The sequence below is a fragment of the Passer domesticus genome, chromosome 1 (assembly GCF_036417665.1).
Source record: "Passer domesticus isolate bPasDom1 chromosome 1, bPasDom1.hap1, whole genome shotgun sequence".
NCBI classification, from domain to species: Eukaryota; Metazoa; Chordata; class Aves; order Passeriformes; family Passeridae; genus Passer; species Passer domesticus.
The window spans coordinates 5,429,730-5,453,187 of NC_087474.1; the positions used below are offsets into that span (position 1 = coordinate 5,429,730).

The following is a 23,458-nucleotide window of genomic DNA, read 5'->3' on the forward strand; positions in this document are numbered from 1 at the left end:
CAGTGCTTGTCAGAGCAGCCATTCATCAGTGATGTAACTCTACCAGTGCAGTTGTAAGTGAGCAGCAGAGCAGGAGGCATTGGCTGGAAGCTGCAAGTTAATTTTGACCATGTATTTGGAGGCACTGTGATATGTTTAGCAACAGGCAGAAGTGGTAATGACTCATTAATTCCACTTTCTGAGATCTCTCTCTGCTGACTGCGTGTGCAGCTGCTGTGTGCCCAGATAGGCTCTTGTGTCTCATGTACTGCGTGTGAAGTTTTAAACACAAAGCACAGCCCAGGTGGCCTGGGGAGCTCTGTCCAGCTCCTGAAGGCCTCCTACTTAGTGTTGTCCTCAGAAGCAAAATACAAACAGTCAGCTGCATGGCAGGCCAGCAGCAGCTCACAGACATGTGCCACTGAGCCACAGTGACCAGCCTGAGAGCTTGGCATTGGAATTGAGTCTGCACGATGCAGCTGACCTCCCAAATTAGTCTCTTGGTAGGCATTTCACAAAATTTAAATGCTGTTTTCTGCTAGCTGTGGAAACCTGCCAGGTAAGAACTACCAAAGCTGCTTAGCAGGAGAGGAGAGCAGGGTCTGTGATGGGTCTGACACAGTGTTAAGGTGTCAGAAGAGGAGACTTTGGTGCCACCAGCACAGTGCTGAGTCAGGGTTTGTAGCACTTTGTCATCCCTGCATTCCCTAAGTCTGTGCTTTTGTGTCTGGTCCCTCCTTCCCCTGATAGGGGAACTGAGCTTTGGCACTTTGGTGCCTGGTGGGAGGCAGGACAGCTTCACACACATCCAACTCCAACCCCAGAACTGAGGGAAATGCAAGAAATGTTTCCAAAAGTGTATGTGGGGTTTTCTCCCTCCTTCCATCCATTCTTCTGTGCTTCTGCAGCCAGGCCACACCCCTTCATATATAAGACAAAAATAAAAACTAGACAGTCAGTTGTCTGGAGATGCCACATGTTTATTAATCCATTCTAAAAAAGGATTACAGCATTTTTATCTTGCTGTAGTGCAGAATAAATAAAGCCATAAAAATAAAAAACATGTGGTTAGATATTTTTGTACTGATTCTACAAAGAGTTATATCTGCAAATAGAAAAATATAAGAACCCTTGTTAATTCATGGCTCAGTGGTTATCAGAGAAGAATTAACCTGGAGAAAGACTGGGAAAATTTTTTTGAGTTTGACTGCTTATCCAATGCTACTGGCAATAGAGCAAGACACAGCTTTGGGAGGAGGAAAGACAACACAAGGTCAGCAAACAGGTGACACAAAAGGCACAAACAACCTTGGCACAAAAGGCTTGAGGTTTAGCTTGCTCTGTGGCTTATGTTTTGTTAAAAAAAAATAAAATTAATTTCTGTCCTACTACTCCCAGCTTCACAGAGAGATGTCCAGTCTGCTTTAAAGTCCTGCAGAGCCAAACCCTCCTGCTTCGGCCTCGTCAGCCAATGACTGACCCGAAGGGCAGATGTGAAGATGGAATTCAAGGCCACCTTTCACTGCCACACTGGGCTGGACAGGGGTCATGGGAGGGGGCAACAGGAACAGGAAAACATCTCAACAGACACTGGGCAGCCACCTCTGTGCCCAGGGAACTGATGTCAGAAGTGGTAAGAAAGTTGCTAATTGCACTCACACAGTGCTACCTCACCTGAACCACGCTGCCTCCCCTCCTGACCCCAGGGCTGCTCAGCTGAGTCATCACAGCCACAGGATCTGACCCGAGTCCATCTGGCTCCTCACCCAGAATCCTGGCTCCTCACACAGAGGTTCAGGCGAAGCCACTTCCCATCTCTTTCCAAGTTCTGGTTTACATGGCCACAGTGGTGCAGAAAATAAAAGGTTCAGCTTTGGTCACTGACATAAAGCCTGCTCTGGACAGTCACATCAGTTCAACAGCCTCATGTTCCCTGTTCTCCTGCTGTATCACACAGCCCACTTTGTTGTTGAAGAGGCGAGACAGACTCCCCTTCTGGGAGCTCCTGCCCTGCACAGACCTCTCCTTCTTCAAGCGCCGCTTGTTCCTCTTGCACACGCCCCGGATGTCCCAGATCCGCAGTGTGCCATCGTGGGAAGCTGTGTAGAGCAGCTCGTTGTGGATCTGCAACAACAGGGGCACAGCACAATCAAACTGTCAAAAAGCAGAGCAAACACAGCTTGAGCCCAACACTTAAGGCCTGAGCTCCTTGCAGGAGCCAGTATAAATTATCACAAAAGCTGCTGAAGTGGGATGAGACATCACCAAGTCAGGACTCATTTCTCACCACTTCACAGGGCCATAAAAGCAAGAGTTATTAATAACCCAGACCCTCTAGAAAAGCAAAGGAGGACTAAACCCAATGTCAGAGCAGGCTGTGGCTGGGAATTTCTGCTGGAACTGTTTTCAGACTGCTGGTTTTGATGTGGGACTTAAGGAGGCACCAAAATCATCATCAGTGGGCAGCAGTGGGTTCAGGAATGCTTCCTTTCTCACTTCCCTTCTTTCTTTGCACTACATTATAGGTACAATTCCTCCTTCAAACTCCATTGTTCTTCAAAACCTGCAGTAATTTAACCTGGATTCACTGCTGTGGTTTCATTTCCTTTATGAACCATTTGCTGCTATTGGTAATGTTTCCAATTGCCCTTGCTCTGCCCTGGAAGCCAGACATCAGTCTTGGTGATCTTCCTGCTCCTGTATCAGTCTGCCCACCCCACGGGTGCCCTGTGCTTGCCTGTCTGTGCTGGGACAGTGAGCATCTCCCTGGCTTACATGAAGTACCACACAAGCACCACACCTCTCATCCAGCCCTCATTATTATACCTAAGATCATCTTAAGGTTGCCACATCTCAGTCCTCTCTCTTCCTGTGGTTTTTTGTCCCTGTACAGTTGGAAATTCCATTATAAAGAAGAGCAAGACAAAGCCAAGCTTTGGTCTTGTCAATACCTGGGGCTGCCCAGGGTGCTTCCATCAGGTACTCCCCAAGCACATCCAGATGCCCACCTGCTGCACAACAACTGCCCAGTACCAGGAGGTTGCAGTTTAAGGTCATCCAGCCACTTGCTAATTCAAGAGAAACTGTATTTACAAGTTCATGTGCTTGGGATCAACTCCAAAAGGAATTTTATCTATCTTCTCTCTTTTTCTTTGGACTGACAGCCTGCCAGAATTACCAACAATGTCTCCCATTGTTAATGAAAATCTTCATCCTGCACACAGCTTACGCTGAGATCCCAGTGCAGGGAGATGCAGATTCTTGGAGTGGCTGCCCCACCCATGGAAGTGTTCAAGGTCAGGTTGGAAGGGACCTTGAGGAACCTGGTCTAGTGGAAGGTGTCCCTGCCCATGGCAGGGGGGTTGGAATGAGGCCCCTTCCAATGCAAACCCCTCTGTGATTCCATGGTCTTTGCATGGCCACCAAGGATTACTAATTCCTCCTGTTTTAACTATTAAATGCCAGTCTCACTTGAGCGTAGACATTATGCAAACATTAACTTTCAGTTTTAAGCCAGTGGCAGAAACTCCTCCATCTTCCTGGCAGGATGTGGGTCAGATATCACTACTGAGCTGCTTCAGACTGTTTGGGGATGCCATGGCCCCGGGTGGTTTGGGGGACAATGCTATAATTATTCTGCCTGCATAAGGCAGGAACTTCTTTTCCCCTCAGAGCACTGCAAACACTTATCATTAGTGTCCTGTAAGGGAAAGGGTCTCATGAGGCTGGAGTCCACTCTGTACCCCACAGCATCAGTTCATCTGTCTCAGTTCTCGTGGCTGCTTATCCAGCCTGACCTGAAAAAACCCCAATCCCAGACATGGGGCTGTCCCTGGGGACTCGTTCCGTGGTTTCGCTTATCCTTATGATTATTAACAAGCTTTTCTAAAATTACATACAGAATATTCCAGTATGATGCTAGAACAACATCCAATCCAAGACACACAGAACACTCAGCCATACCAGTTCCCACAAAACAAATGAGGGAGCAATCTAAAGGAAGAAACCCCACCAAGAAACCCCTTCCTGACCTGGATGCAGTTGATGATGAACTTGTGTCCTCGGAAGATCTTCTGCAGGACTCCACTCCTGGAATTGAAAGCTCTTGCACAGGCATCACCACTTCCTGTGAACACTGACACACAACCACACAGCACAGCCAGATGTGAGCAGCCACACGAGGACAGTCCATAAAAGTTCAAAAATGTACCTAAAACCAGCTCTCATGGGGTATAATGTATCATTTTGATTCTCTCCTCAGACAAACCAGATCATTTTGCTGACCCCAACATGCTTGTTTTGAGTTGTATTTTTTGAAATACTGAACTGATTTAAACCTGAAGTCCCTACACATACCAGCATTTCACTCTGCACATGTTTCAAGTATCTATTTCTGCTCTTCTCTTCCACAGCTATTTCCCTGCCTATAATAATTCTAAGCAGGCCATTTATCTCAAGTCTGGTTTTAAGGATTTCCACTCAACCTTTCATTTGTTTTACCAGAGTTATTTACAGCTTTCCATTCAGTACTCCAGTGTTTCCATTACTTCTGCTCCTGCAAGAGGGGCAGGGCTGGGGTAACTAAATTGAGCATGACCAGGAATTTTGGCTGTTCATCAGGTTTCCTTAGAGCACCTTACATGCTGAAAGAACAATTTCTCATTACTTCAGGATCTTCACATCAGATCCCCAGACTGCTGCATCCAGGAGCTGTAAGGCAGTGTTAATATTTAGATTTTTTACTTAGCAATATGCCCAAAAAGGAGCCAATTTGTGTGTGTTAAAGGTTACAAACAATCTTAAATACTTCCCTTCAGTTAACCCAAACTCCTCAAGTTTATCTAGACATAAATATTTCAGAGCTGCAAAAAGCAATACATTCACTGCTCTCTGCATTTCATGTCTTTGTAAAAGCCACCAGCATGGGAAGATTTTTACAAAACTGGTGTGCCTGAAGCCAACAGATTCCTTATCTTTTAGGAGAAGTTAGGAACTGAATCTCTAAAGAGAGGTGAAAAAATTATCATGGTTGTAAATTCAGGACTACAATAACAGATGAGAGAACTGACTATGTACTGCCATGAGCTTTTTAAATTCAAATGAAACAGCAGGGAGCTGGGCACCTCCTGGGTGCACCTCCAAGAAACATCTGGATGTGGAAAATCAATGTCACTTTATATGGGCCACAATAATTCAGTTTCCAGCAGAGTCCTGAAAAAGCATCATGTCCCACTCTGCAAATGAGTAGCAGCAAAGCAAAGCAGGGAACAGGTACTGATGTTTTCCCAGTGAATGGAAATCACTCAATTCTGTTACAGACATGCAGAATAGGAACCAATTAAGAGCTGTTTTCACTATGCAGCTGCCAGTTTACTTCAGCTGTTGCCATCAGAACTTCCCTTTTGACAGACATCCTTTATGTCTTTTGAACTGTCACTCTGGATTTAGGAAGTCTCTCTCCACCTCTGAATTTCAAAGAAGAGCTGTTGATCTAACCCAGATTTAGCATTTAAATACATACTTATATATATCACCTGTGAAATAAACAACAACAACAAAATAAAATTAATTTTCATTTTTTACTTAATTTTCATAGACCCTTGGGAGAACAGTTTTGAAATGTTTCCCTGGAGCTTTTGCAACATGAAAAATATATAAATCACATTAAATTTTAAACGGCTGTGCACACACTTTAAGAGAAAAATAATCAACATAACATTAAATAAATTAGATTGAGAACCAGCTGTAATATTCCCCATGCTATTAATTACACAAGCAGACTGAGGAAAGCCACTGGAAACACATTCTGATGATTTAATGCTTACTTTTCACATCTTTTTGGACTCCCTATATACTATAAAGTGATTTTGGAAACAGACATGTATTTTTCCTCTCTTTCTTCTACTCTGTTTTCTTATTTAGACCACAAACCCTTTGGGGCAATGAGCCTTTGGGCTCTGATCAGAGAGAAAGCAGCAGAATTAAGATCTTCTAACAGAAAATTACCACTTCATGGCTGAGATGTTTTTTTCATGTTCTTGCACTGGTGCAAATGTGACATAAACCATAACAAACATAATTTAAATAATTTTTTCCACGTTTTTGAGAGACTGTTCTGATCTGTCCCAGGTGAACAGACTGTATTTTAAGTTACACTGGTATCCAGTTAACATGTCTTTATAATTCTAATTTTAACAGAATTATTAGATACTGTGGAAATAAGTGATGAATGCACCACAATAATGCAAGCAATCATAGTATATAAATTAATTCTTATGGGGAAATTTCCTCTTTCATTAATTAAAGTGCACCTAATGCATTCAAACAAGTTCCTAATATTTTTCCAGAACTTTTTTTTCCTACCTTTCAAGTGGAACAATTTGATACTCCCTGTTTGACACTTTCAGTGTTTTTGCATTTGATTTAAAACAAGATCTTAAGTAACTCTGTGAACTCTCCTTTCACACTATCAGGATGTGCTTTGCAGGTCTGACTAAATGCAGCAATATTGTCTGCATTTTAATTCAAAAAAAGAGTGTTGTGGAAAAATAATGTTTGTGTATGGCAGGGACAAGGTAGAATGAGAGGGAAGAGAGAGAAAGCTGCAGAGCTGATGGAGGTGGTGTCACGTAATGAAACTTTTGTTTGAGCTAAAACTTCCTTTTCTTTCCAGTTTGGTCAAGTCTCTAGAGGTTGCATGAGGAGTAGGATGAACACTGAACAACTGCAGCTCTGGAGGTGTCATTGATGAAGGAGACAATCCCTGTCTGCCACCCAGACATGCATGTTCAGCACAGGACCAGGCACACATCAGCTTAGCACAGATCACTGGCCTTTGGCCAGTCTGGACAGAATCAATGCTTTGGTTTGTGTCTTTGTAATTAAAAGGTGGAAAACACACACACAAAACCATCAGTAGTTTGTCTACCAGTGATCATCCCAGATTACAATTTCTGGTTCATTTCCCTTGCTCTACCTGCCTGCATCTTGGAGCAGTAATAACTTGAAGGTGCAGTGTAGGTTCAGACCCTTTCCCCTTCTATTTCAGCCTTCTAGCCAACTGTGGAAGCTGAAACCAGCAAATATTTCAACCTGCAGGTAGGGAAGAATGGGGTAATTCTGCCATGGAGGTGAGGAGAGCTGAAATAACCATAAATTATAAATAAATATTTTACTGCAGAAAAGCAGTCATGTGGGACTCATGCTGAAAAGAACAAAAGAAGGTTTCCTGGCTAAAATTCTACCTCTGTGCCTGGTTACATACTAGGTTTCCAAACATAATTAAGAAATCAGCTCAGTTACTGGGTTATAAATGTAGTGAGGCAAGCATGGTGCCAGACAACTGCTACTAAACTGTGCAGGTACAACTCTGCTAACGTGCACCATCTTGCATCTGTCAGCTATTTATCACCATCACACTGAGGAGCTGCCAAAAGAGAGATCAAGGCCCAGATAGCAACTACTCATTTAGTGTGATGTGTTCTCTTCAAAGCTGAAGAAAAGAAATCAAAATCAGGAAAGCTCTGAATGTCTAGGTTAGCTTAAGACAGCATGGCCATCTCCTTCAGGGTAGGAGAGGAGAGAAGGAGAGAAGTTCTTTTTTGGGAAGCAAGTGAAGGTACATCAAGTCAAATACCAGAAGCAGGATAAGACCAGGATGACACAGAGAGGTTCACTGATCAAAACAGAGGTGCTGTCTGGCAACCCAAACCCAGACATGCAGAAGGAGAGCCAGCACAGTGAGGGATTTAAAGAGGGAGGTTTGATGGTCAGCAAGAGACACTGATGGACAGAAACCACTGTAAACAGGAGGACTGAAGGAAGGAGAGCTGAGTCCTGAGCATTAGTAAGGCTTGGCTACTAGAGAAAAGTGATTTGGGGAACAAATCCACTAATGATAACAGATAACAGGTAAAGAACTTGTGGGAAATGAGTCTAGGAGATGGTCAGAGCCTCAACAGGAAGCCTAAGAGTTAGAAAGGAGCAGTGAGCACCTGAGGTGTGCTTCTGGTTTAGGACAGGGTGTTACACAGAGCCTACAAGGCAGCAGAGAGAGGCACAGGGCTGTGTGTCCAGCAGCAGCACTTGCTGTCCCCAGCACACAGCAGAAGCAGGTGACAGACACCTGCTAGTTGAGGTTAAACCGCAGCGACACAAAAAAACAGACAGTGCAGGATTTAAGCCACATCCCTTGGTAACAGAAACACAACAACTGCCTCTTCATTTGTGAGAAGAAGGAGGTGGAAAATGGAGGAAAGGCCTAAGCTTCCCACATGGAGTGGTGCAGCAGTTTGGTACTGAATGTAATCATGTTAGAGTTGAAAAAAAGTGACAACTTCACAAGCTTTCAAAATTATTCTCCATTAATCACCTTCAATCAAACACAAACATTGAAAAGGAGACTGGAGGGGGCTGGAGAACACAGGAAAGGCAACTTACAGATGCCAGCGTGGTATTTCAAAGTGCTAACGCTGTGTTTGTGAGCCTTGTAGGTCTGGATCCTCTCCCCAGTGTCTACAAACCAGCACTTCACCGTCCTGTCCGCGCTCCCCGAGTACAGGTGACGATTCACCAGCTGGGGGGAGAGAAAAACACATCAGCAATGGCCTCCCAGGCACCTTTGTGAAAGAGCTGCACTGAAGGGACCCATCCCACGTCACATTTTCTGACTCAGAGAGCAACAAGCTGCACCTTGAAACAGAGCAGTGGTGAGCAAACCAACCTTGAGTTCTTCGTAGTCGCATCTCCCATTGACTTCTGGGTCTCAAAAACAGCCCCCAGCTTTCAGAACATAAAGGCTCAGCCCATCTGCTTGTGCCAGCAGGCAGGATTCCAGGGAGCCTAACAATGCTAACCCTACATCCATAATCAGTTATATTACTAAAACCTCAAAAAAAAAAGACAAAAAACCCAGCAGTGTTGTTTCTGCAAAGCATATTTGACAAAGAACTCTTACCCAATTGTTACTTGCTAATTACAAAAAAAATTCAGAACAATTCTGAGTAACAAAAATTTATTGAAAAGGTAAATTAAAATTAAAATCTACACATCATAAGCCAGGGTTTATGTTTAATATGATCACTCTGCACAAAGTCAGTGTTCAGAAACACTAACTCATCCTTGAAACTGTTCTGTATTTGCATTTCCACAAGTCTTTTTAGACTGTTATTGAATGATTAAATAAGTAACTATCCTGACACAGGTTTTTAAACATTTTCAAGCAGATTGTCTTCTGTTGTGTGCTACCCCTCATAGCATTCATCCTACACATTGTGAGAACTCACTGGTGGGGAGGATGGGGTTTGTTCCACATAGACAAGACAGAGACTGATGAAAGGAAGGATTGAAGCTGGGGAACAGAGACAGAGAGAAAATAACTGACCTGTGCAAGACTAAAAAAACAACCAGTTCACAGTAAACAAGCTACACAAAGCCTGGAAGCTCAGGAAGGAAAAATTCCACAGTGCATAGAAAAATCTGGCATTCTCTGTCTGTGCAAAGACATCAAACTGAAGGTTTCAACAGCCATTGTTATTATGTAGAGCCCAACTCCTGCTGAAAGCAGCCAGCCACTCCAACACCCAGCTGTGGCTCGAGGGAAGTTTTATGGACTTGCAGCAGCCTCTGTACCAGGGGGATGGAGAGACAGGAGGGAGAGCTCTGACCCCCCACCAAGAAGTGGAATTTCCCCAAGGAGTAATGAAAGGTACCTTGTTTGTCCACCAGACACACATATCAGAAGGTCTGAATGACCAGCAGTACACAAACCCCTGATGCTTCTCCAGTATCTCCAGGAAACCACCAAATAACAAATCAATTTGTGGTCTTGCTTGTAAAGCACTTTTAAGGGTTGGCTTTCCTGCCACCTTAGATTTGGTCCCCACTCTTTTCACACTCTCTATCTGTAAGGTTGGAATGCTGTCTATGCTCTTCCATCTCCACTCCCAATCCACAAAGGAATGATCACATTCCCAAAAAGCATGAGAAGTGAGCTTTGTACAAAACAGCATTGTGCTGTGTTACAAGAGGTATTTTAAGATATGAAGCACTACAGAGATGGGACTGTGATAGCCCACACAAGAAATGAGTGCAGGCAGACCAAGAGGCTCCCTTGCCACAGCTCCCACCAGCTCAGCTGGAGCAGGACATGCCACTCTCCCTCCCAGCAGAACCTGGCCCATGGGAGAGATTTCACAGCTGAATGCCAGGAGCTTGTAAAGCACAAACCACTGTAAAAAGCCAGCAGTACTTTGAAATGTCACTTCCTATTACTTTTAAGCTGTTTTAGCAACAGCATTAATGCTACATCTCCATGAGAAGAGAGAACGAATGGCCAGCAGCACTAACAAAACCAAGAACCACAAGTTAGCCCGAGGAAGGACTTTTAAATTTCAGTCTCTCCCTGAACAGGCATAAAGAACATTGTCATGTGCACCTGCTAAATGGAAGAGGATGTTGGAGTTGAGATCCTGCTGCGTGGTTTGTGGCCAAGTTGTTGCATTTCTTTTTTAGACATCTTGCTAGCAGCATCAACCCACCCACTGAGCAAGGGAAAACACTAAATTATAACCTCCCACAGGTAAATGCCATTCTGCATTAATGGTACATTAGGTTATACCACTTCATTTCTACATTTAAGTGGGTGTATCAATGAACAGGAGAGCTGCAGCTCACCTAGATTTGCTAATTTGTTAGATACAAAAATGTTTCAAGTTATGCAGATTTACTCAGATAATTTATAGCATCAGGATTTTAAGAGCCTTAGAATCACAGAATGGTTTGAGTTGGAAGGGACTTTAAAGATCATCTTGTTCAAAATCCCTGCCATGGACAGGGACACCTTCCACTATCCCAGGCTGCTCCAAACCTCTTCCAACCTGGCCCTGAACACGTCCAGGGATGGGACAGTCAAAGCTTCTCAAGGGAACCTGTGCCAGGGCCTCAGCACCTCTACAGGAAAGAATTTCTTCCCTATCTAAATCTACCCTCTTTCAGTTTAAAGCCATTTCCCCTTGTCCAAAGTCCATCCCCAGCTCTCTTGGAGCCCCTTTAGGCACTGGAAGGAGCTCTAAGGTCTCCCTGGAGCCTTCTCTTCTCCAGGATGAACAACCCCAACTCTCCGTGCTTGTCTCCATAGCAGAGGTGCTCCATCCCTCTTCATCATCTTCACAACCTCCTCAGGACATGCTTCAACAAATCCATGTCTTTCCTGTACTGAAGACTCCAGAGCTGGATGCAGCACTGCAGGTGGGGTCTCACAAGAGAAAAACAGAGAAGAATCACACCCTTGACCTGCAGCCCTGGGTAGGGTTGGCTTTTCAGTGGCTGAGATCTGGTGAGGTGGTCAGCACACCAAGCATCTCAATAGAATTCAAAGCCTCTGTGCTGCCCCATGAAACACTTCCATGAACCTTCCCTCCCCTCACCAATTTAAGCAGGTGAGCACAGTAGCACAGGATTCTCAGTCCTGCAGGGGAAAGGAAGGATTAACAGGTTAAACAATCCACCAGATGCCACAGACTGAGCCTGCAGCAGAGCCAACAGCAAAACCCAGGGCAGGCTCTGACTGTCACACAGCCCCTCATTGCCATGGCATTTTTATAAAACAGCAGGACATGGCTGTCAGTGAAGAAAGCCTTCAAGAGCTCTCAGCTCAGGCTGAAGCTGCAAATCTGATCTGTCTTTAGTGATATGATAAGCATAATCTCATCTAAATTGGTGCACATCTGCACAGCTCAGGACAGCTCCCTTACAGTCACTGTGGTCTAGGGCACAATTCTTCTCATCCTGAGGCACATCTGAACCAGCTCATGCCTTAAAACTCACTATTTCCCATACCCAGCAAGGACAACCTTCTCAGCTGTGGCCAGAATAATCCAGGTGAGATCACTCCACTTGACTAAAGATAGGTCCAGCTTACAACTCCAGCCTAAGCTGCAACACTTCAGATATCTGCATTTACTCTGTATTTAAATAATAATTATCATCACTTACTGTTCCCCCAGCAAAAAGCACCTTACAAGCTGGCCCCACACTCTGTGGTTCCAAAACATTTAGCAGACACAGTTCCATATTCCAATCTGTGTCTGCCCAGAGAAGAGGTGACATTTCTAAAGCTGTGTTTTCCTTGGCTGGCTTCAGAGCACTTGGTTCACTTTGGCCAACTGCCCAACAAAGCTCCTGACCACAGAGCACCATGGCCAGGCAAGGACACCTGCAGCAGAGTGGATGACACAGAACAGATTTGAGCTCAGATACCAACGGGCTGAGTGGACATTTCAAACCCATGTAGCTTCAAAAACATTAAAAAGCTGACAACAGTTTGATGCCCAGTTCTAAAAGCCTCAGCCAGACAGCAGAAAAAAAAATCCATTGCATTGACATTGGCAATTCTGGATTGTTAATTTTTCCTATGAGAAATTTTGCTTTGAACCAGATGAAACATTGACATGTGAATGGAGCAAATTTGTTTTAATCCTCAACCCAAAGTATGGAGATGTAACTATCCCTTGAAAAAGTTCAGTCAAACTGCTTGTGAGCTCCATAGTAATAGCAGTAGCAAAAGACTAGTTGTAAACACTTTAGTAGTTACAGGTCTCATTAATTAATATGAAAAAACCATGTTGCAGCCCACAAACACAGCAGAATTTTAATAAAGAACAAATTATCACGTCCAGGGTTGGTTTCTCAAGACAATCACAGCCCTATTGCTTCACAAGCTTGGCTGAACTGCATAAATGCAGCAGCTTAAGCCAATTTCTACCTGTAAAAATGCCAAAAAATAACAGCAAAGGAGCTGTTTAGCAGATATTTCAACCTTATAGGAATGGACTTTGCCCTCCCAATTAACCTTTGCTAGGAGAAACAATTTTTGGAGAGCCAAGGAGAGGCAACTGATTCTCCAAAGAGATTTGGACACATCCTTTTGCTGAGGGTCAGTGCACTCAGCCTGGCCCTCATCAACTTCAGGATGAGTTCACATGAGCAACCACATACCCCATCACCAGCTTATTCTTCTTGTGGAGGTCAGTGCTCCTGCAATCTGGAATTTGGGTCTTCTGTTCACAGCCACTTCTAAGTCAAAAATCACCAAGCTGGACCAATGTCAGGATACAACTATGTAAGTCTTGGGCCGAGTTAAGAGTTTCAGGATCCCATTCAAACCACATCCATTTTAACGAGCTAACAAACTCCCTGTGGGCAAGAAATTGTTGAGGTTTTTTTCCCTGAGAATCCATCTAGAATGAGCTCTCTGGACTGGCTGTTAAGAGAATGTTTTTCAATTTTTTCACTGCAGTGCAAAGTGATGGCCCCATGTTTCTTACAGGTGTTGTACACCTTCACATTCTGCTCATTCACATCTTCATCCTCTGATGCAACAAGTACAAACACAAATCGCAAAAAATATGTATCCTTAATTTAAGTGGTGTGGCAAGAAAACATTGCTGTCCCCATGATCACAACAGTTCAGCACATAAACAGAGTTCAGGCAGTGGCTTTGTTCAAAGCATTCTTTTCTTCTAGTCAGCTTTAAAAGGCAACTGAAGGGAATGGTCCAAACAAAGGAACTTTTGCAGGAAAACCAGAAGCAAGTCCTTGCCCACTCATGTTCATGTTCTTCAAAAGGGAGTTTTCTTGCAAGAATGTTTGCAGTAGGATCCAAGCTAAATTCCAAGCTGGATAATTTCTCTCTGCCAGCTTTTGGCAGCACAATTTTGATAAATACTCAGAGGCAGAACAATCAGCAAAGGACAAAACAATCCTTGTGAACAGTTTGCAAAGCTACTTAGGAGAGACATTCAGAAAAACACACACAAGTAAATATCTAAATCAGGGTTATTCAGCCCATTGCAGGCAGACACATTAATGAAAATGTATGTTTGATTATTAATTGCAAATACTGGTCTTTAGCCAGACTTGAAATATTAAGTGGAAGAATGAGCATGAGCTATGTGGTTACACTCAGCCCACCCTTGCTTTTTCCCATCACTTCCTATAAAATCTCATTATTGGCTCTTATATGAAGAGGGAGCTCCCAAAACAGCTGCTGTACTTTGTCTGCCAAGCTATCAACACACTGCAGGAGGAGGAGAGTGAAGAGCTCTGGCTGCTCCACTGTGAGCTACCTTGCCTGACTGGGAAAGTCAAGAAATCAACGCTGCCAAAGCACCTAACACAATTCCCACGGCAGATAGAAAGTCTCCCTTTCAAAGCAAAACCTCTCTCAGCCCAATTTAAATGGTGGGAGGAGGAGAAAAGTGGCATTATGAACATATAAAGCTGCAGAACTCCTTTGGCAGCACAGCACACAAGGTGGGTTCAGCTGGTCACCTTCACCAGCCTGACCCCCATGCTAGATGAGAGCTGTTTCCAGGCTCCTCTACTTACACTACCTGGCAACAACACTTTAAAGGATCTTAGAGCAACGTGGGAATGCTCAAAATCTGAATCTGTCCGTGGCATGACCCCTCTGCTTTCCACACACCACCACTGCAGGAAGCAGGGTGGAAAACATGGGTGTGCTTTATGGCTGGCTACCCAGAAAACTCCTTCAAGAAGCTCCAGGAATTTCCATTCACTGCTACAGCAACACTATTGGTGTTTACTGTAAAGCAATGGGAGATGACTGAAACAGGCCAGACCTAATTTGCAGCAGCTCAGAACATCCTGGGGCATTCCCATCAATAACAGCTTTTTAAAGTTGGGGAAAATATGGTCTCAATATCCAAATTTTTCCTGATCTCTGTCCAGGATGAGAAATCAAACTGAGCATTTCTCAAACTTTTTGAAAGGTCATCCTCCCTTAGGGATCTTTATTTTAATAAATAAAATGAAAAGAAGTCTTTATTTTTCTTTCTCTTTTTTTTCTCCCCACACAAGCACTGTACCACCCAGAGAACAGGTAACTGCCTTCAATTGCTGGCACCAACTCAGCTCCTCCAGGACAGCAGAGTGAAAATCTGATGTAATTAGCAGCTCACTGCTGCACTGGAGAAAATTAATTACTGTCAACAATTAAAACTTCTGGCTACTGTGGGCAACTCACAACTACCTCCCAGTCCTTCCTGACCCAGGGTTTGAAAAATACCATCCCAGCTCATTGCCACAGATTCCAACACTGTCACTAGGAAGCCTGAGGCAAAAAAGGCCCCAAAAGCTTTCTACGAACAAAACAAAAATAATAATAAAAAACACACCTCTATTCAGGAAGTTTCCTTTCTGTTGAAACATCTTTGTACAAATTCTGGTGATTGACCCCTTTCTAAAAGAATGAAAATACCATGTGGGCTGTGCTGAGTGGCAGCCAAGTGGAACAGAAGGGATAGTGTTGAACCCAGAAAGGCAGAGGGAGGAATTAGGGAAGATCGACAGCCTAAAGCTATTCAACAGCAGTGACTGCTTAAGCTGGGATAAGTTTGAGAGGCCTGGACACTAAATGCTCTCTGCAGGGGCTGTTTGTACCTCAGCTGGACCCTCCCAGCCCCAAACATTAACTGGTGATGAGAGAAGAGAGGGGCTACCAGTCACTCCAGAAGATTTGGCCAGGACTGCTGCCAACACAGTCTTGGCAGCAGCAGCAGCCTTGTGTACTCTGAATTGTTCAGGTTTCCCAAATAGATGTATGGTTTTGCTTTTCTTCCCCCCTACAAGAAGTTCTGTTTGTTTAAAGTCCTTGGTAAACTCTGTGCTCACAGGCATTGCTCATTCCTGAGCATTCAAAGGGCATAATTGAATTTCCCAGGCTTCTGGGAGAGGGTCAAGCCAGCTTTGTGTAACAATTTTAGCAAGAACCGAATTAAATTAAGGCAAGCTCTGTTGTTGCCAATCTGTGCCTTGGAGAAGGGTTACAATTAACAACAAAACATAGCGTGACACTAAGGACAGCAACAGATTTACTTCAGCATCCTCAGAGTACATTACCACAATATCATAAAAACAAGATTTAACACTGAGAATTTACCCAAGCAAGACAAACATTACTCCAGGGCAATATGATATTGTGTGGGTTTTTTTCTTTCCTTTTCTCAAAGTGAAGGAAAATAGAATTCCTTCAGTATTCCCAGGTTTTTAGTCTTCTAGTGTCAACTGTGACTACCTTATTTAGAAACAAAGGCAACTTTTATTAAACAGCTATTAAAGACCCTTCCTGTAGCCTCTGTAAGGGAAAAACACTTATGAACAACAAACACAAACAGGGAGAGCAGGGAGAAAAACTGCTGTCATTAACTTCAGCCAGACACATGCATGTATAAACATTCATGACCTGAAACTGAGTGACAGACCATCATGTACTCTCTTTAAATGCACTATTAGCATTTCTGGTGGATAATGAGCTTGTGGATAACTATCTTTCCCCTCTTGCTTCATCTGCCTGACCTCCTCCTCTCCCTTGCAATGTTAACAAAGCTGGCAGCATTCAACAGAAAAATACTGCAAACAGAAAAACAGAGTATAGTTTTTCAGATCTCATTACATTTTTTCCCTCTCCTCCATCATTTCCTGATTTCTCTCCCCCATGCTCTGTATTTCTCTTTTCCATTTTTCCTGCCTGATTTCTTGTCTTGGCCATCTGTTTCTCCCTTTTTTTCTCCCATCTTGTCTGTGTGGTCTTTAATGTAGGATTTCTTTCAAGTTTATGCTTTCCTACTATCTTTTGCCCACAGTTTGGGGTTGGGCTTTGGGTTGGGTTTTTTGAAGTTGTCTGGTTTACCAGAGTGAGTAAACCAGAGTTTAGTGTGTTTTCTCCTCCCCCTTTTAAATTACCTGACCCTGTGTTACTTGCTCAGTTTATTTTCTTCAAAGTCTGGTGAGCCTGACTGCACAATCCCACTCAGATGAACAGTGCTGTCAGCACACCTACCCATGAGTTCCATGACCTAGTGGAATTTAAATAGATATTGAGCTAGAAGTTAGACCAGGGCAGCCACCAGAAGCTAAGAGGAGATCACTAAGTGTTTTAGAGAAAGAGGGTTTGTCTCAAGACCAGAGAGCACTATTATTTTATTACACAAATATTTAAGCTCACCATTTACAACCTGTCTCAGAAGAGCTTCTTTATGAATGAAAAGATGATTGAGACCCACATGAATTAAGACATAGATGCCCAAAGACCCTTGAGGAAGCCTCTGCCCTTACCTCTAGGCAAATTACTGATCCTTGGTGCTCTTTGAAGACTTTCAGCTGCTCTCCAGTGACAATATTCCAGGTCCTGATGGTGTAATCCGTGCTGCCAGAGAACAGCTCCCTGTTTGGTGCATCAAGTATAAGGCATAAGACAGCCCCAGTGTGTCCCAGCAGGGTCTGGTAGCAGCGCCCGCTGGACACCCACCAGACCTTCACAGTGCAGTCCGTGCTCCCTGTCACCAGCAGGTCCCTGCTCACTTTCTCCTCCTGCTCCTCTTCCTCCTCCTCTTCCTCCAGCACATCCCTGGAGGAATAGTGAGCTAGGGTCAGGACGCAGTTCCGGTGGCCCCGGAATTCCTGGATTTGTTTCTCCTTGTCCACGCTCCAGCAGCGGGCTGTCCTGTCGTAGGAGCCACTGAAGAGATAATCTTTAGCAACCAGGATTCTGCAAAAAGTAAAGGTTGTGCATGTGAACAGTCTTGTTCTTTAGCATAACCATCTTTTGTCACAATTTCAGTGCCAAGTACCCCAAAATATGAAACAGCAGTATGAACACAACATCTTTGGCATTTTTAGAAATCAAACGCTTCCCTGTTTCTACTTTTAAAATTGAGATCCCTGTACATTGGCACAGATATTTTTACACTATACCATTGTAACTTTCTGCATTTTGTTTTGCTGAAATTCCTTCCAGCAAGAAATATGAACTTGAATAAGTTATATATAATACCCAGAAGTTTGTTTTGTTGTCTGGTTTGTGTTTGTTGGGTTTTTTTTTTTAATTAGTTAATTCTTGTTAATTATTCATTAATATTTCTTTATAAAAATTATTTAAATATAGACCTGTGACAATAGCTTGGAACCAAAACAACAACAAAACAACACAACAACATTCCAGGAATCTGAACTGTAACTGACAGTATGCAAAATAACCATCTTTCCATCATCAAACAAGGAGAGTGCAAGAAAAAATAAAAATACACTTAATTTCACTTAGCTCAGGATCTCAAAAAAGGTAAAGCACAAGGACCCCAATTATTACATAACTGAAGAGCAAACCAAAGATTACACTTCAGGAATTCAACTTTCTGGGCCTTGAAAATAATGAGTTGTAGCTGCACAAACATACAAAACCAGAAAAAAATCTACAGTTCATATTTCCAAACCAGAGATAAGAAACATCCATAACCTGCCTTCTTTGCCAGCTGAGCTTGGTCCTCTGGAACCTTTCAAACAAAGTCATACGAATGGGGAACACATTTCCCATTTGCTGATTCAAGCAAAAATCAGGCCTGTGCCAAAACACAGAACCAGCCTTCCTAACTATTTACAGAATCTCACGACACATCATATGTGTTTTGAGTTTAGAAAGGAACCAAAAAGCCCACACGCCCACCAGAAAAGAAATGCTAAAAAAATACCAATCTTTGACTGCTCTGTTTGCCATTAATTAAATCCAGTCCAACTATTAATAGGCACTTTAAATAGAAAGGCCAATCAGCCACACACAGTAAGTTTATTATTAAAATTCATTTGCCCAAACAGGAATAATAATTACAGAAAAATCCTTGACTTTATCCCTCTTGCTGACACAAAAGCTCGACAGGATGTTTTTAAACCTATTTATCAGCAGCATCTGTTATCAATTGGATCATTTCTTCTGGAATTTCATTCCTGGCCCTGGATTCCATTCCCCTGCTGTGTGCCTTTCATTTCTCTCCTATCTGTGTCAGCAGTGCTGCTAGAAAAACTAATCATTGCAGCTCAGAACACGAACTCAGAGGTTTACACAGCCCCTTTTATGAGTGCAGCAATGGGGAGCTGCAGTGAAATGATGAAGTGTGTGACAGCAGATGACAGGAGCACGAGGGGAGAAGCCCACCTGTTGACAATGGACGTGTGGCCCCTGTAAATGGCCAAGCACTGCCCGGTGACCACGTCCCACTTGCGAATGGTGTGGTCAGCACTGCACGTGAAGGCAGCCTCGTTCTCCAGGTGGCAAAAGGTGATGTAACTTTCATGTCCTGGGAATAACAAAAGGAAATCAGTCACTGTGCGTGCAGAAAGGACAGACCAGTCCAGCACTTCACCTTAGCCAAAAGAAAAACACAAACAAATGTGGCAAAACTCCAGTTTTAAATGCGCCGCCGTGCTTTTCACCTTTAAAGATTTGTGTAAAACTCAACTGATATCAGTTCACTGATATCAGGATTAAGTGAAAGAGTAAAACAGTACAGTTCCACCAAGCAGGTAAAGCAAAGTGTATTATAAATATGTAATGAGATAGACTAATACCAATATAATAAAACTCACACTAATGAAGCTTGAAACCAGTAAAAATCTAGCTTATTTTTCAATTTAAAAATGCTTTTGCTTCCTTCTTCTGAGAGCAGGGAGAAAAAGGCAGCATTTCAACCCAGCCCACTGATTGTCAGGACACAAACAGTCATAAATCAAGGCATGAAACTCTGAAAAAAATGACCTGAGACTTACCAGCAAGTTTGATTTCATTGTCCAGGCAGAATGAAAAGCAAACAAAAAGACATACCAAGTAAACAGTCAGCCAATACTTTCCCCCACATGACTAAACCCCACAATTTTCTAAGTATAAGTATACCTTTAAGGAAAAAAAAGGGAGGGAGGGAGGATTAGAGCACAATTGTTTACACAATATGTAGAGTACATAGAGATTCTACAGTTACAATAAAAACAGGCACAACCACTGCTTTAAAAAAGTCACACTGACAAACAAGGCAATACCAAAAAAGAGGAATCAATATTACCACTCAAGCTTTTCTTGCTGCTTAGCAAGACGTGTCATTTTTTCTATTGTAATATTAAATGTACCACATATAAAAATCACCTTAGGATACAAGTCCCAGCTTCACCCAAGAGCTCTTGTGTGAAATTGCTGTCACCTAGCTAATCATTGGGCTACTATTACCTTGCACTCTTCTGCTTTAACATTTAAACTGTAAGCTTTTAGGAGCAGAACTGTTTCCACTTAAGTCAGTATTACAAGAGTAACAGCTATGGCTGAAGTTGGTGGGCCCTACTTAAATGCTATTCTTTGAGGGGAAAAAAAAAAATGAAAGGACAGTTGTGATTAAAGAGAGACAGATGGACAAAGGTATTAGAAAAACTGAATGTTGTAAAATAAAGAGATGGTAAAAAAACTTAGGGAAAGCAGACTGCCCAGAAAAGCACTGTTTCACTGACTGCAAAAACCAGATTTCAGTACAATTCCTGAAGTTCAAAAGCCTTGTTGTAGTTCAAAAGCAAGCCAGAATCCATGTTACAAACATATGGCTTGTTTCCTCTAAAACAAATTCATCAGATGCCAAAAATTAAACAGATCACCAGGGCTATAAGCAAAACTACACTCATTCTCCCACATTTGTGAAACTTTCTGCAAAGCAGCCTGAACAGATCAGGTTTCAATCACTGGGATTTTTCTCACAGCATCATGTAATCCAGCTCTGAGATCAAAACCAGCATCTTGGTTACTGCACCAAAGTCTGCCAGGCAGATTTTAACCATCAGGAAAACTCGAGCCACACACAGGGTGCCAAAACCCCATGTGGCAGACAAGGTCTGGTGCTGGTCTGGCCAAAAGCAGCCACCACACAAGCCTGCTGCTGGTGCTGTGGTGGAGCTTGAAAGTGCATTAGAGATACAGGTTTGTCAGTAATTGTGGCTTGTAGAATTAAAACTGACACGACAACTGCGTGTGTGCATAAGTATAAAATACATACAATTATCTGATTTGACTGGCAGCTCACAAACCACCCAGCCCAACCTTCTTCAGAGTTTACCCCAAACACTGGCAGATTCCATAATAATGGATGCTATCCAATACATTTCTCTTTCTAGTTTGAAGGGATTTCTAAGCCTAAAGCAAATGCAGTGAGTTTTCCAGAAGCTAGAACCATGGCAGGATGTGGGGAAAAAAGACAATACTCCATAGTGAAAAACAAGCAAGCAAGCAAACAAACAACAAAGAAATCACAGCAATGTGATTTCTTCTTTGGAAGAAAAAAACATTAGAAATTCCAAATGTAACAGCTTCTTTTTTTTTCTCCATTAAAAGAACATGAGTGGGAATACAAACATCTTTAGCCCACATCTAGACTTCTGCATGTCCACTGTCTACAGTTTTTTTTTCTTTTCAATTACTGGCATGCCAGTCTAAGGATAATAATTTTTTTCAAGATGCAAAATGAATTTAAACGGAAAAAGCCTAGAAATTAACATTTCTGTGCATCAGATGAGGAGGGAAAACAGAAGTAACCTATTTAGCAAGGTTCCTTTCCAGACTTCTGGGTCAAGAGGTTCTAAATAAAGACCACCTGGAAATTAGATTATTAAAAGGACCGGAAAAAAAATTTAAAAAAAGAGAGAGAAGAACAAAAAGACAGTATTTTTTTCACAGGGTAAAACAGGGCTTCCAGAAAGTGACATAAGTTAAACAACTTCGCACACCCTGAGATAAAAGGATCCGTGCGCTCAGTAGACCCGGTAACCCGTTTTGGGTTGAAACAGCTCCTGCTTAACGCTGCTGTAATAATAAACACCAAAACAAGCATGATTTTGGCTGCCCGGCAGGGACTGGAAGAGAGCAGAACACGCTGCGTGGCCTGAGCCACCCTTCGGACGCAGAGCCCGGGAGAAGCCGCTGCCGTACCTTGGAAGTGCCCGCGGCACTGGCTGTCGGCGGTGCTCCAGAGCCGCGCCGTGCCGTCCTCGCTGCCCGTCAGCAGCCGCTGCCCGTCGGGGCTCAGGCTCAGCCAGTTGATGCCGCCCTGGTGATCCGTGCAGACCTTCACGGCCGAGCCGCTGTTCCCCATGCCGGCGCAGATCACGGCAGACCGCGCTCCGGAGCTCCGGCCGTGCCCCACACACCGACTTCTGCCATTACCTCAGCTCCGAAACATCAGCACGGCACTCCGGGCTCCTGCACAGAGACACAAAGGGGGGACGGGGGAGAGCGCGTTAAATCATTTCATCCCCCGTGGCTGCATCGCTTCCCCTGCCAGGGTGAGCCGAAGCCACTGAGCCCCGTTTCCCCGCAGGATCCCAAGCCCCACGGCGCAGATGGGCGCACACGCTGCCCGCTGTGCCCGTTCCATGGGCATCGGGGCACTTCCAGCCCCTTGAGGGCACTGAGCCCGGGCGGCGGTACCGCTACCTGGTGCCCTGGTGCTTTTTAAGCAATCTTAGCGCTGACTTTGGGCGACGCCTCCGAGAGGGGAGCCCGGGCTCAGGCGGCCCCCAGAGCCCCGGGCTGCCGCCATCCCTCCCGCAAGGTCCCGCGGCATCTCGGCACTCACCGCCCCGGCGGAGCGATCCGGGCAAGGGGAACCTCCTCCTGCCGGGGCACCGGAGCCACCGCCGGCCCGAGCACAGGGTCCCCCCGGCCGCCTCCGCCCTGCGGGGAGGCGGGAAGGGCTCCCGCCGTGCCCCCTCAGCCCACCCCGGGGCGGGCCCTCACCCCCCGCCCCGGCCCTGCCTCCATTACCTCCCGCTCCACGTTCGAGCCGCTTCCCCCCGCGGCGGCCGCCTCGCCCCTCCCTCGCAGCTTCCCCGGTGTTGCCGCTCTGCGCCTCGTCCTCCGCTCCAGAGGTGCCCGGCAGCGCTGCCCCGCCGGGACGGCCTCTGCCCACAGCGACTCCCTTTCCCGGGGCTGCAGCCGCCCGTACCGCAGCTCGGTCTCCCGGCAGGGTGGGAGGGTCTCTCCTGGCTGGGGTCTCCTTAAGAACCGCACTGCAGCCCGACAGCACCCCCGCATTCACGGCGGAGCCCCCGGGCTCGTCCCGGGAGAGGCAGCGCTTCCTGCGGCACCTTCGCCCCTCAGGACGCCCGAGGGCACCGGCGTTTCTTCCCCGGCTTCTCCGGTGCCTCCCGGGGCCGCGGAGGCTTGTGCTGGGAGCTGGGTTGAGGGAAGCCATCGCCTTTTGTTCCTCTTCTGGCTCCTCTCCCTGGGCGAGCTCCTGCCACGTTTCGCCTGAGGACCCCCCCACAGGAGCCCCAGACCCGCTGTCTCGCTTTGCTCCGACCCGGAGCTTTTGGGGCCCTTTTAATTCCCTCTAATTAGTGCAGCCCCTTGCCCATCCTTTTAATTCTTTCTAATTAGTGCGGCCCTGCACGCCGTGGGCACGGCTCCTGTGGTGGGCCCCAGCTTTGTGCTGCTGCTGGCCGCCTGGCCGTGGGCTCTGACAGCATGGGCCGAAGGGTTCTGTCCCACGGTTCCGTAATTAAATGTAGGAAGGCTAAATCTCCTGGGCAAAGTAATGTGCAGAGGCTGAGAGCTGCCAGCAAGGCAGCAGCAGGGTCCGATGTCGATTCCCCCCCCACA

General features: G+C 44.8%; 1 protein-coding gene across 4 annotated transcripts; it reads right to left on the reverse strand.

The window, feature by feature from the left end:
• Window positions 1-938: 938 nt before the first annotated feature.
• Window positions 939-22,771, reverse strand: WDR86 (WD repeat domain 86). Of its 4 annotated transcripts, XM_064429883.1 has the most exons (8): window positions 22,434-22,557; window positions 21,788-22,057; window positions 18,986-19,127; window positions 17,309-17,548; window positions 17,116-17,224; window positions 8,419-8,554; window positions 4,011-4,114; window positions 939-2,103 (listed from the first exon to the last, which is right to left on the reverse strand). In XM_064429883.1, exons 2-8 carry the CDS (start codon window positions 21,948-21,950, stop codon window positions 1,885-1,887), a joined length of 1,113 nt encoding a protein of 370 aa, XP_064285953.1. In that variant the 5' UTR covers window positions 21,951-22,057; window positions 22,434-22,557; the 3' UTR covers window positions 939-1,884. The 4 variants fall into 4 exon arrangements, with proteins under 4 accessions (XP_064285953.1, XP_064285813.1, XP_064285732.1 ...); XM_064429743.1 differs by lacking the exon at window positions 22,434-22,557 and adding an exon at window positions 22,622-22,771 and having other exon boundaries at window positions 17,116-17,548; XM_064429662.1 differs by having other exon boundaries at window positions 17,116-17,548.
• Window positions 22,772-23,458: the final 687 nt, after the last annotated feature.

Coding starts and splice junctions, on each gene's coding strand:
- WDR86 (XM_064429743.1), bottom strand. CDS start 21,950: ATGGGGAACAGCGGCTCGGCCGTGAAGGTCTGCACGGATCACCAGGGC. Junction 17,549..18,985: donor CACACGTCCATTGTCAACAG/GTGGGCTTCTCC, acceptor TACTTTTTGCAG/AATCCTGGTTGCTAAAGATT. Junction 2,104..4,010: donor TCATCATCAACTGCATCCAG/GTCAGGAAGGGG, acceptor CTGTTGTTGCAG/ATCCACAACGAGCTGCTCTA.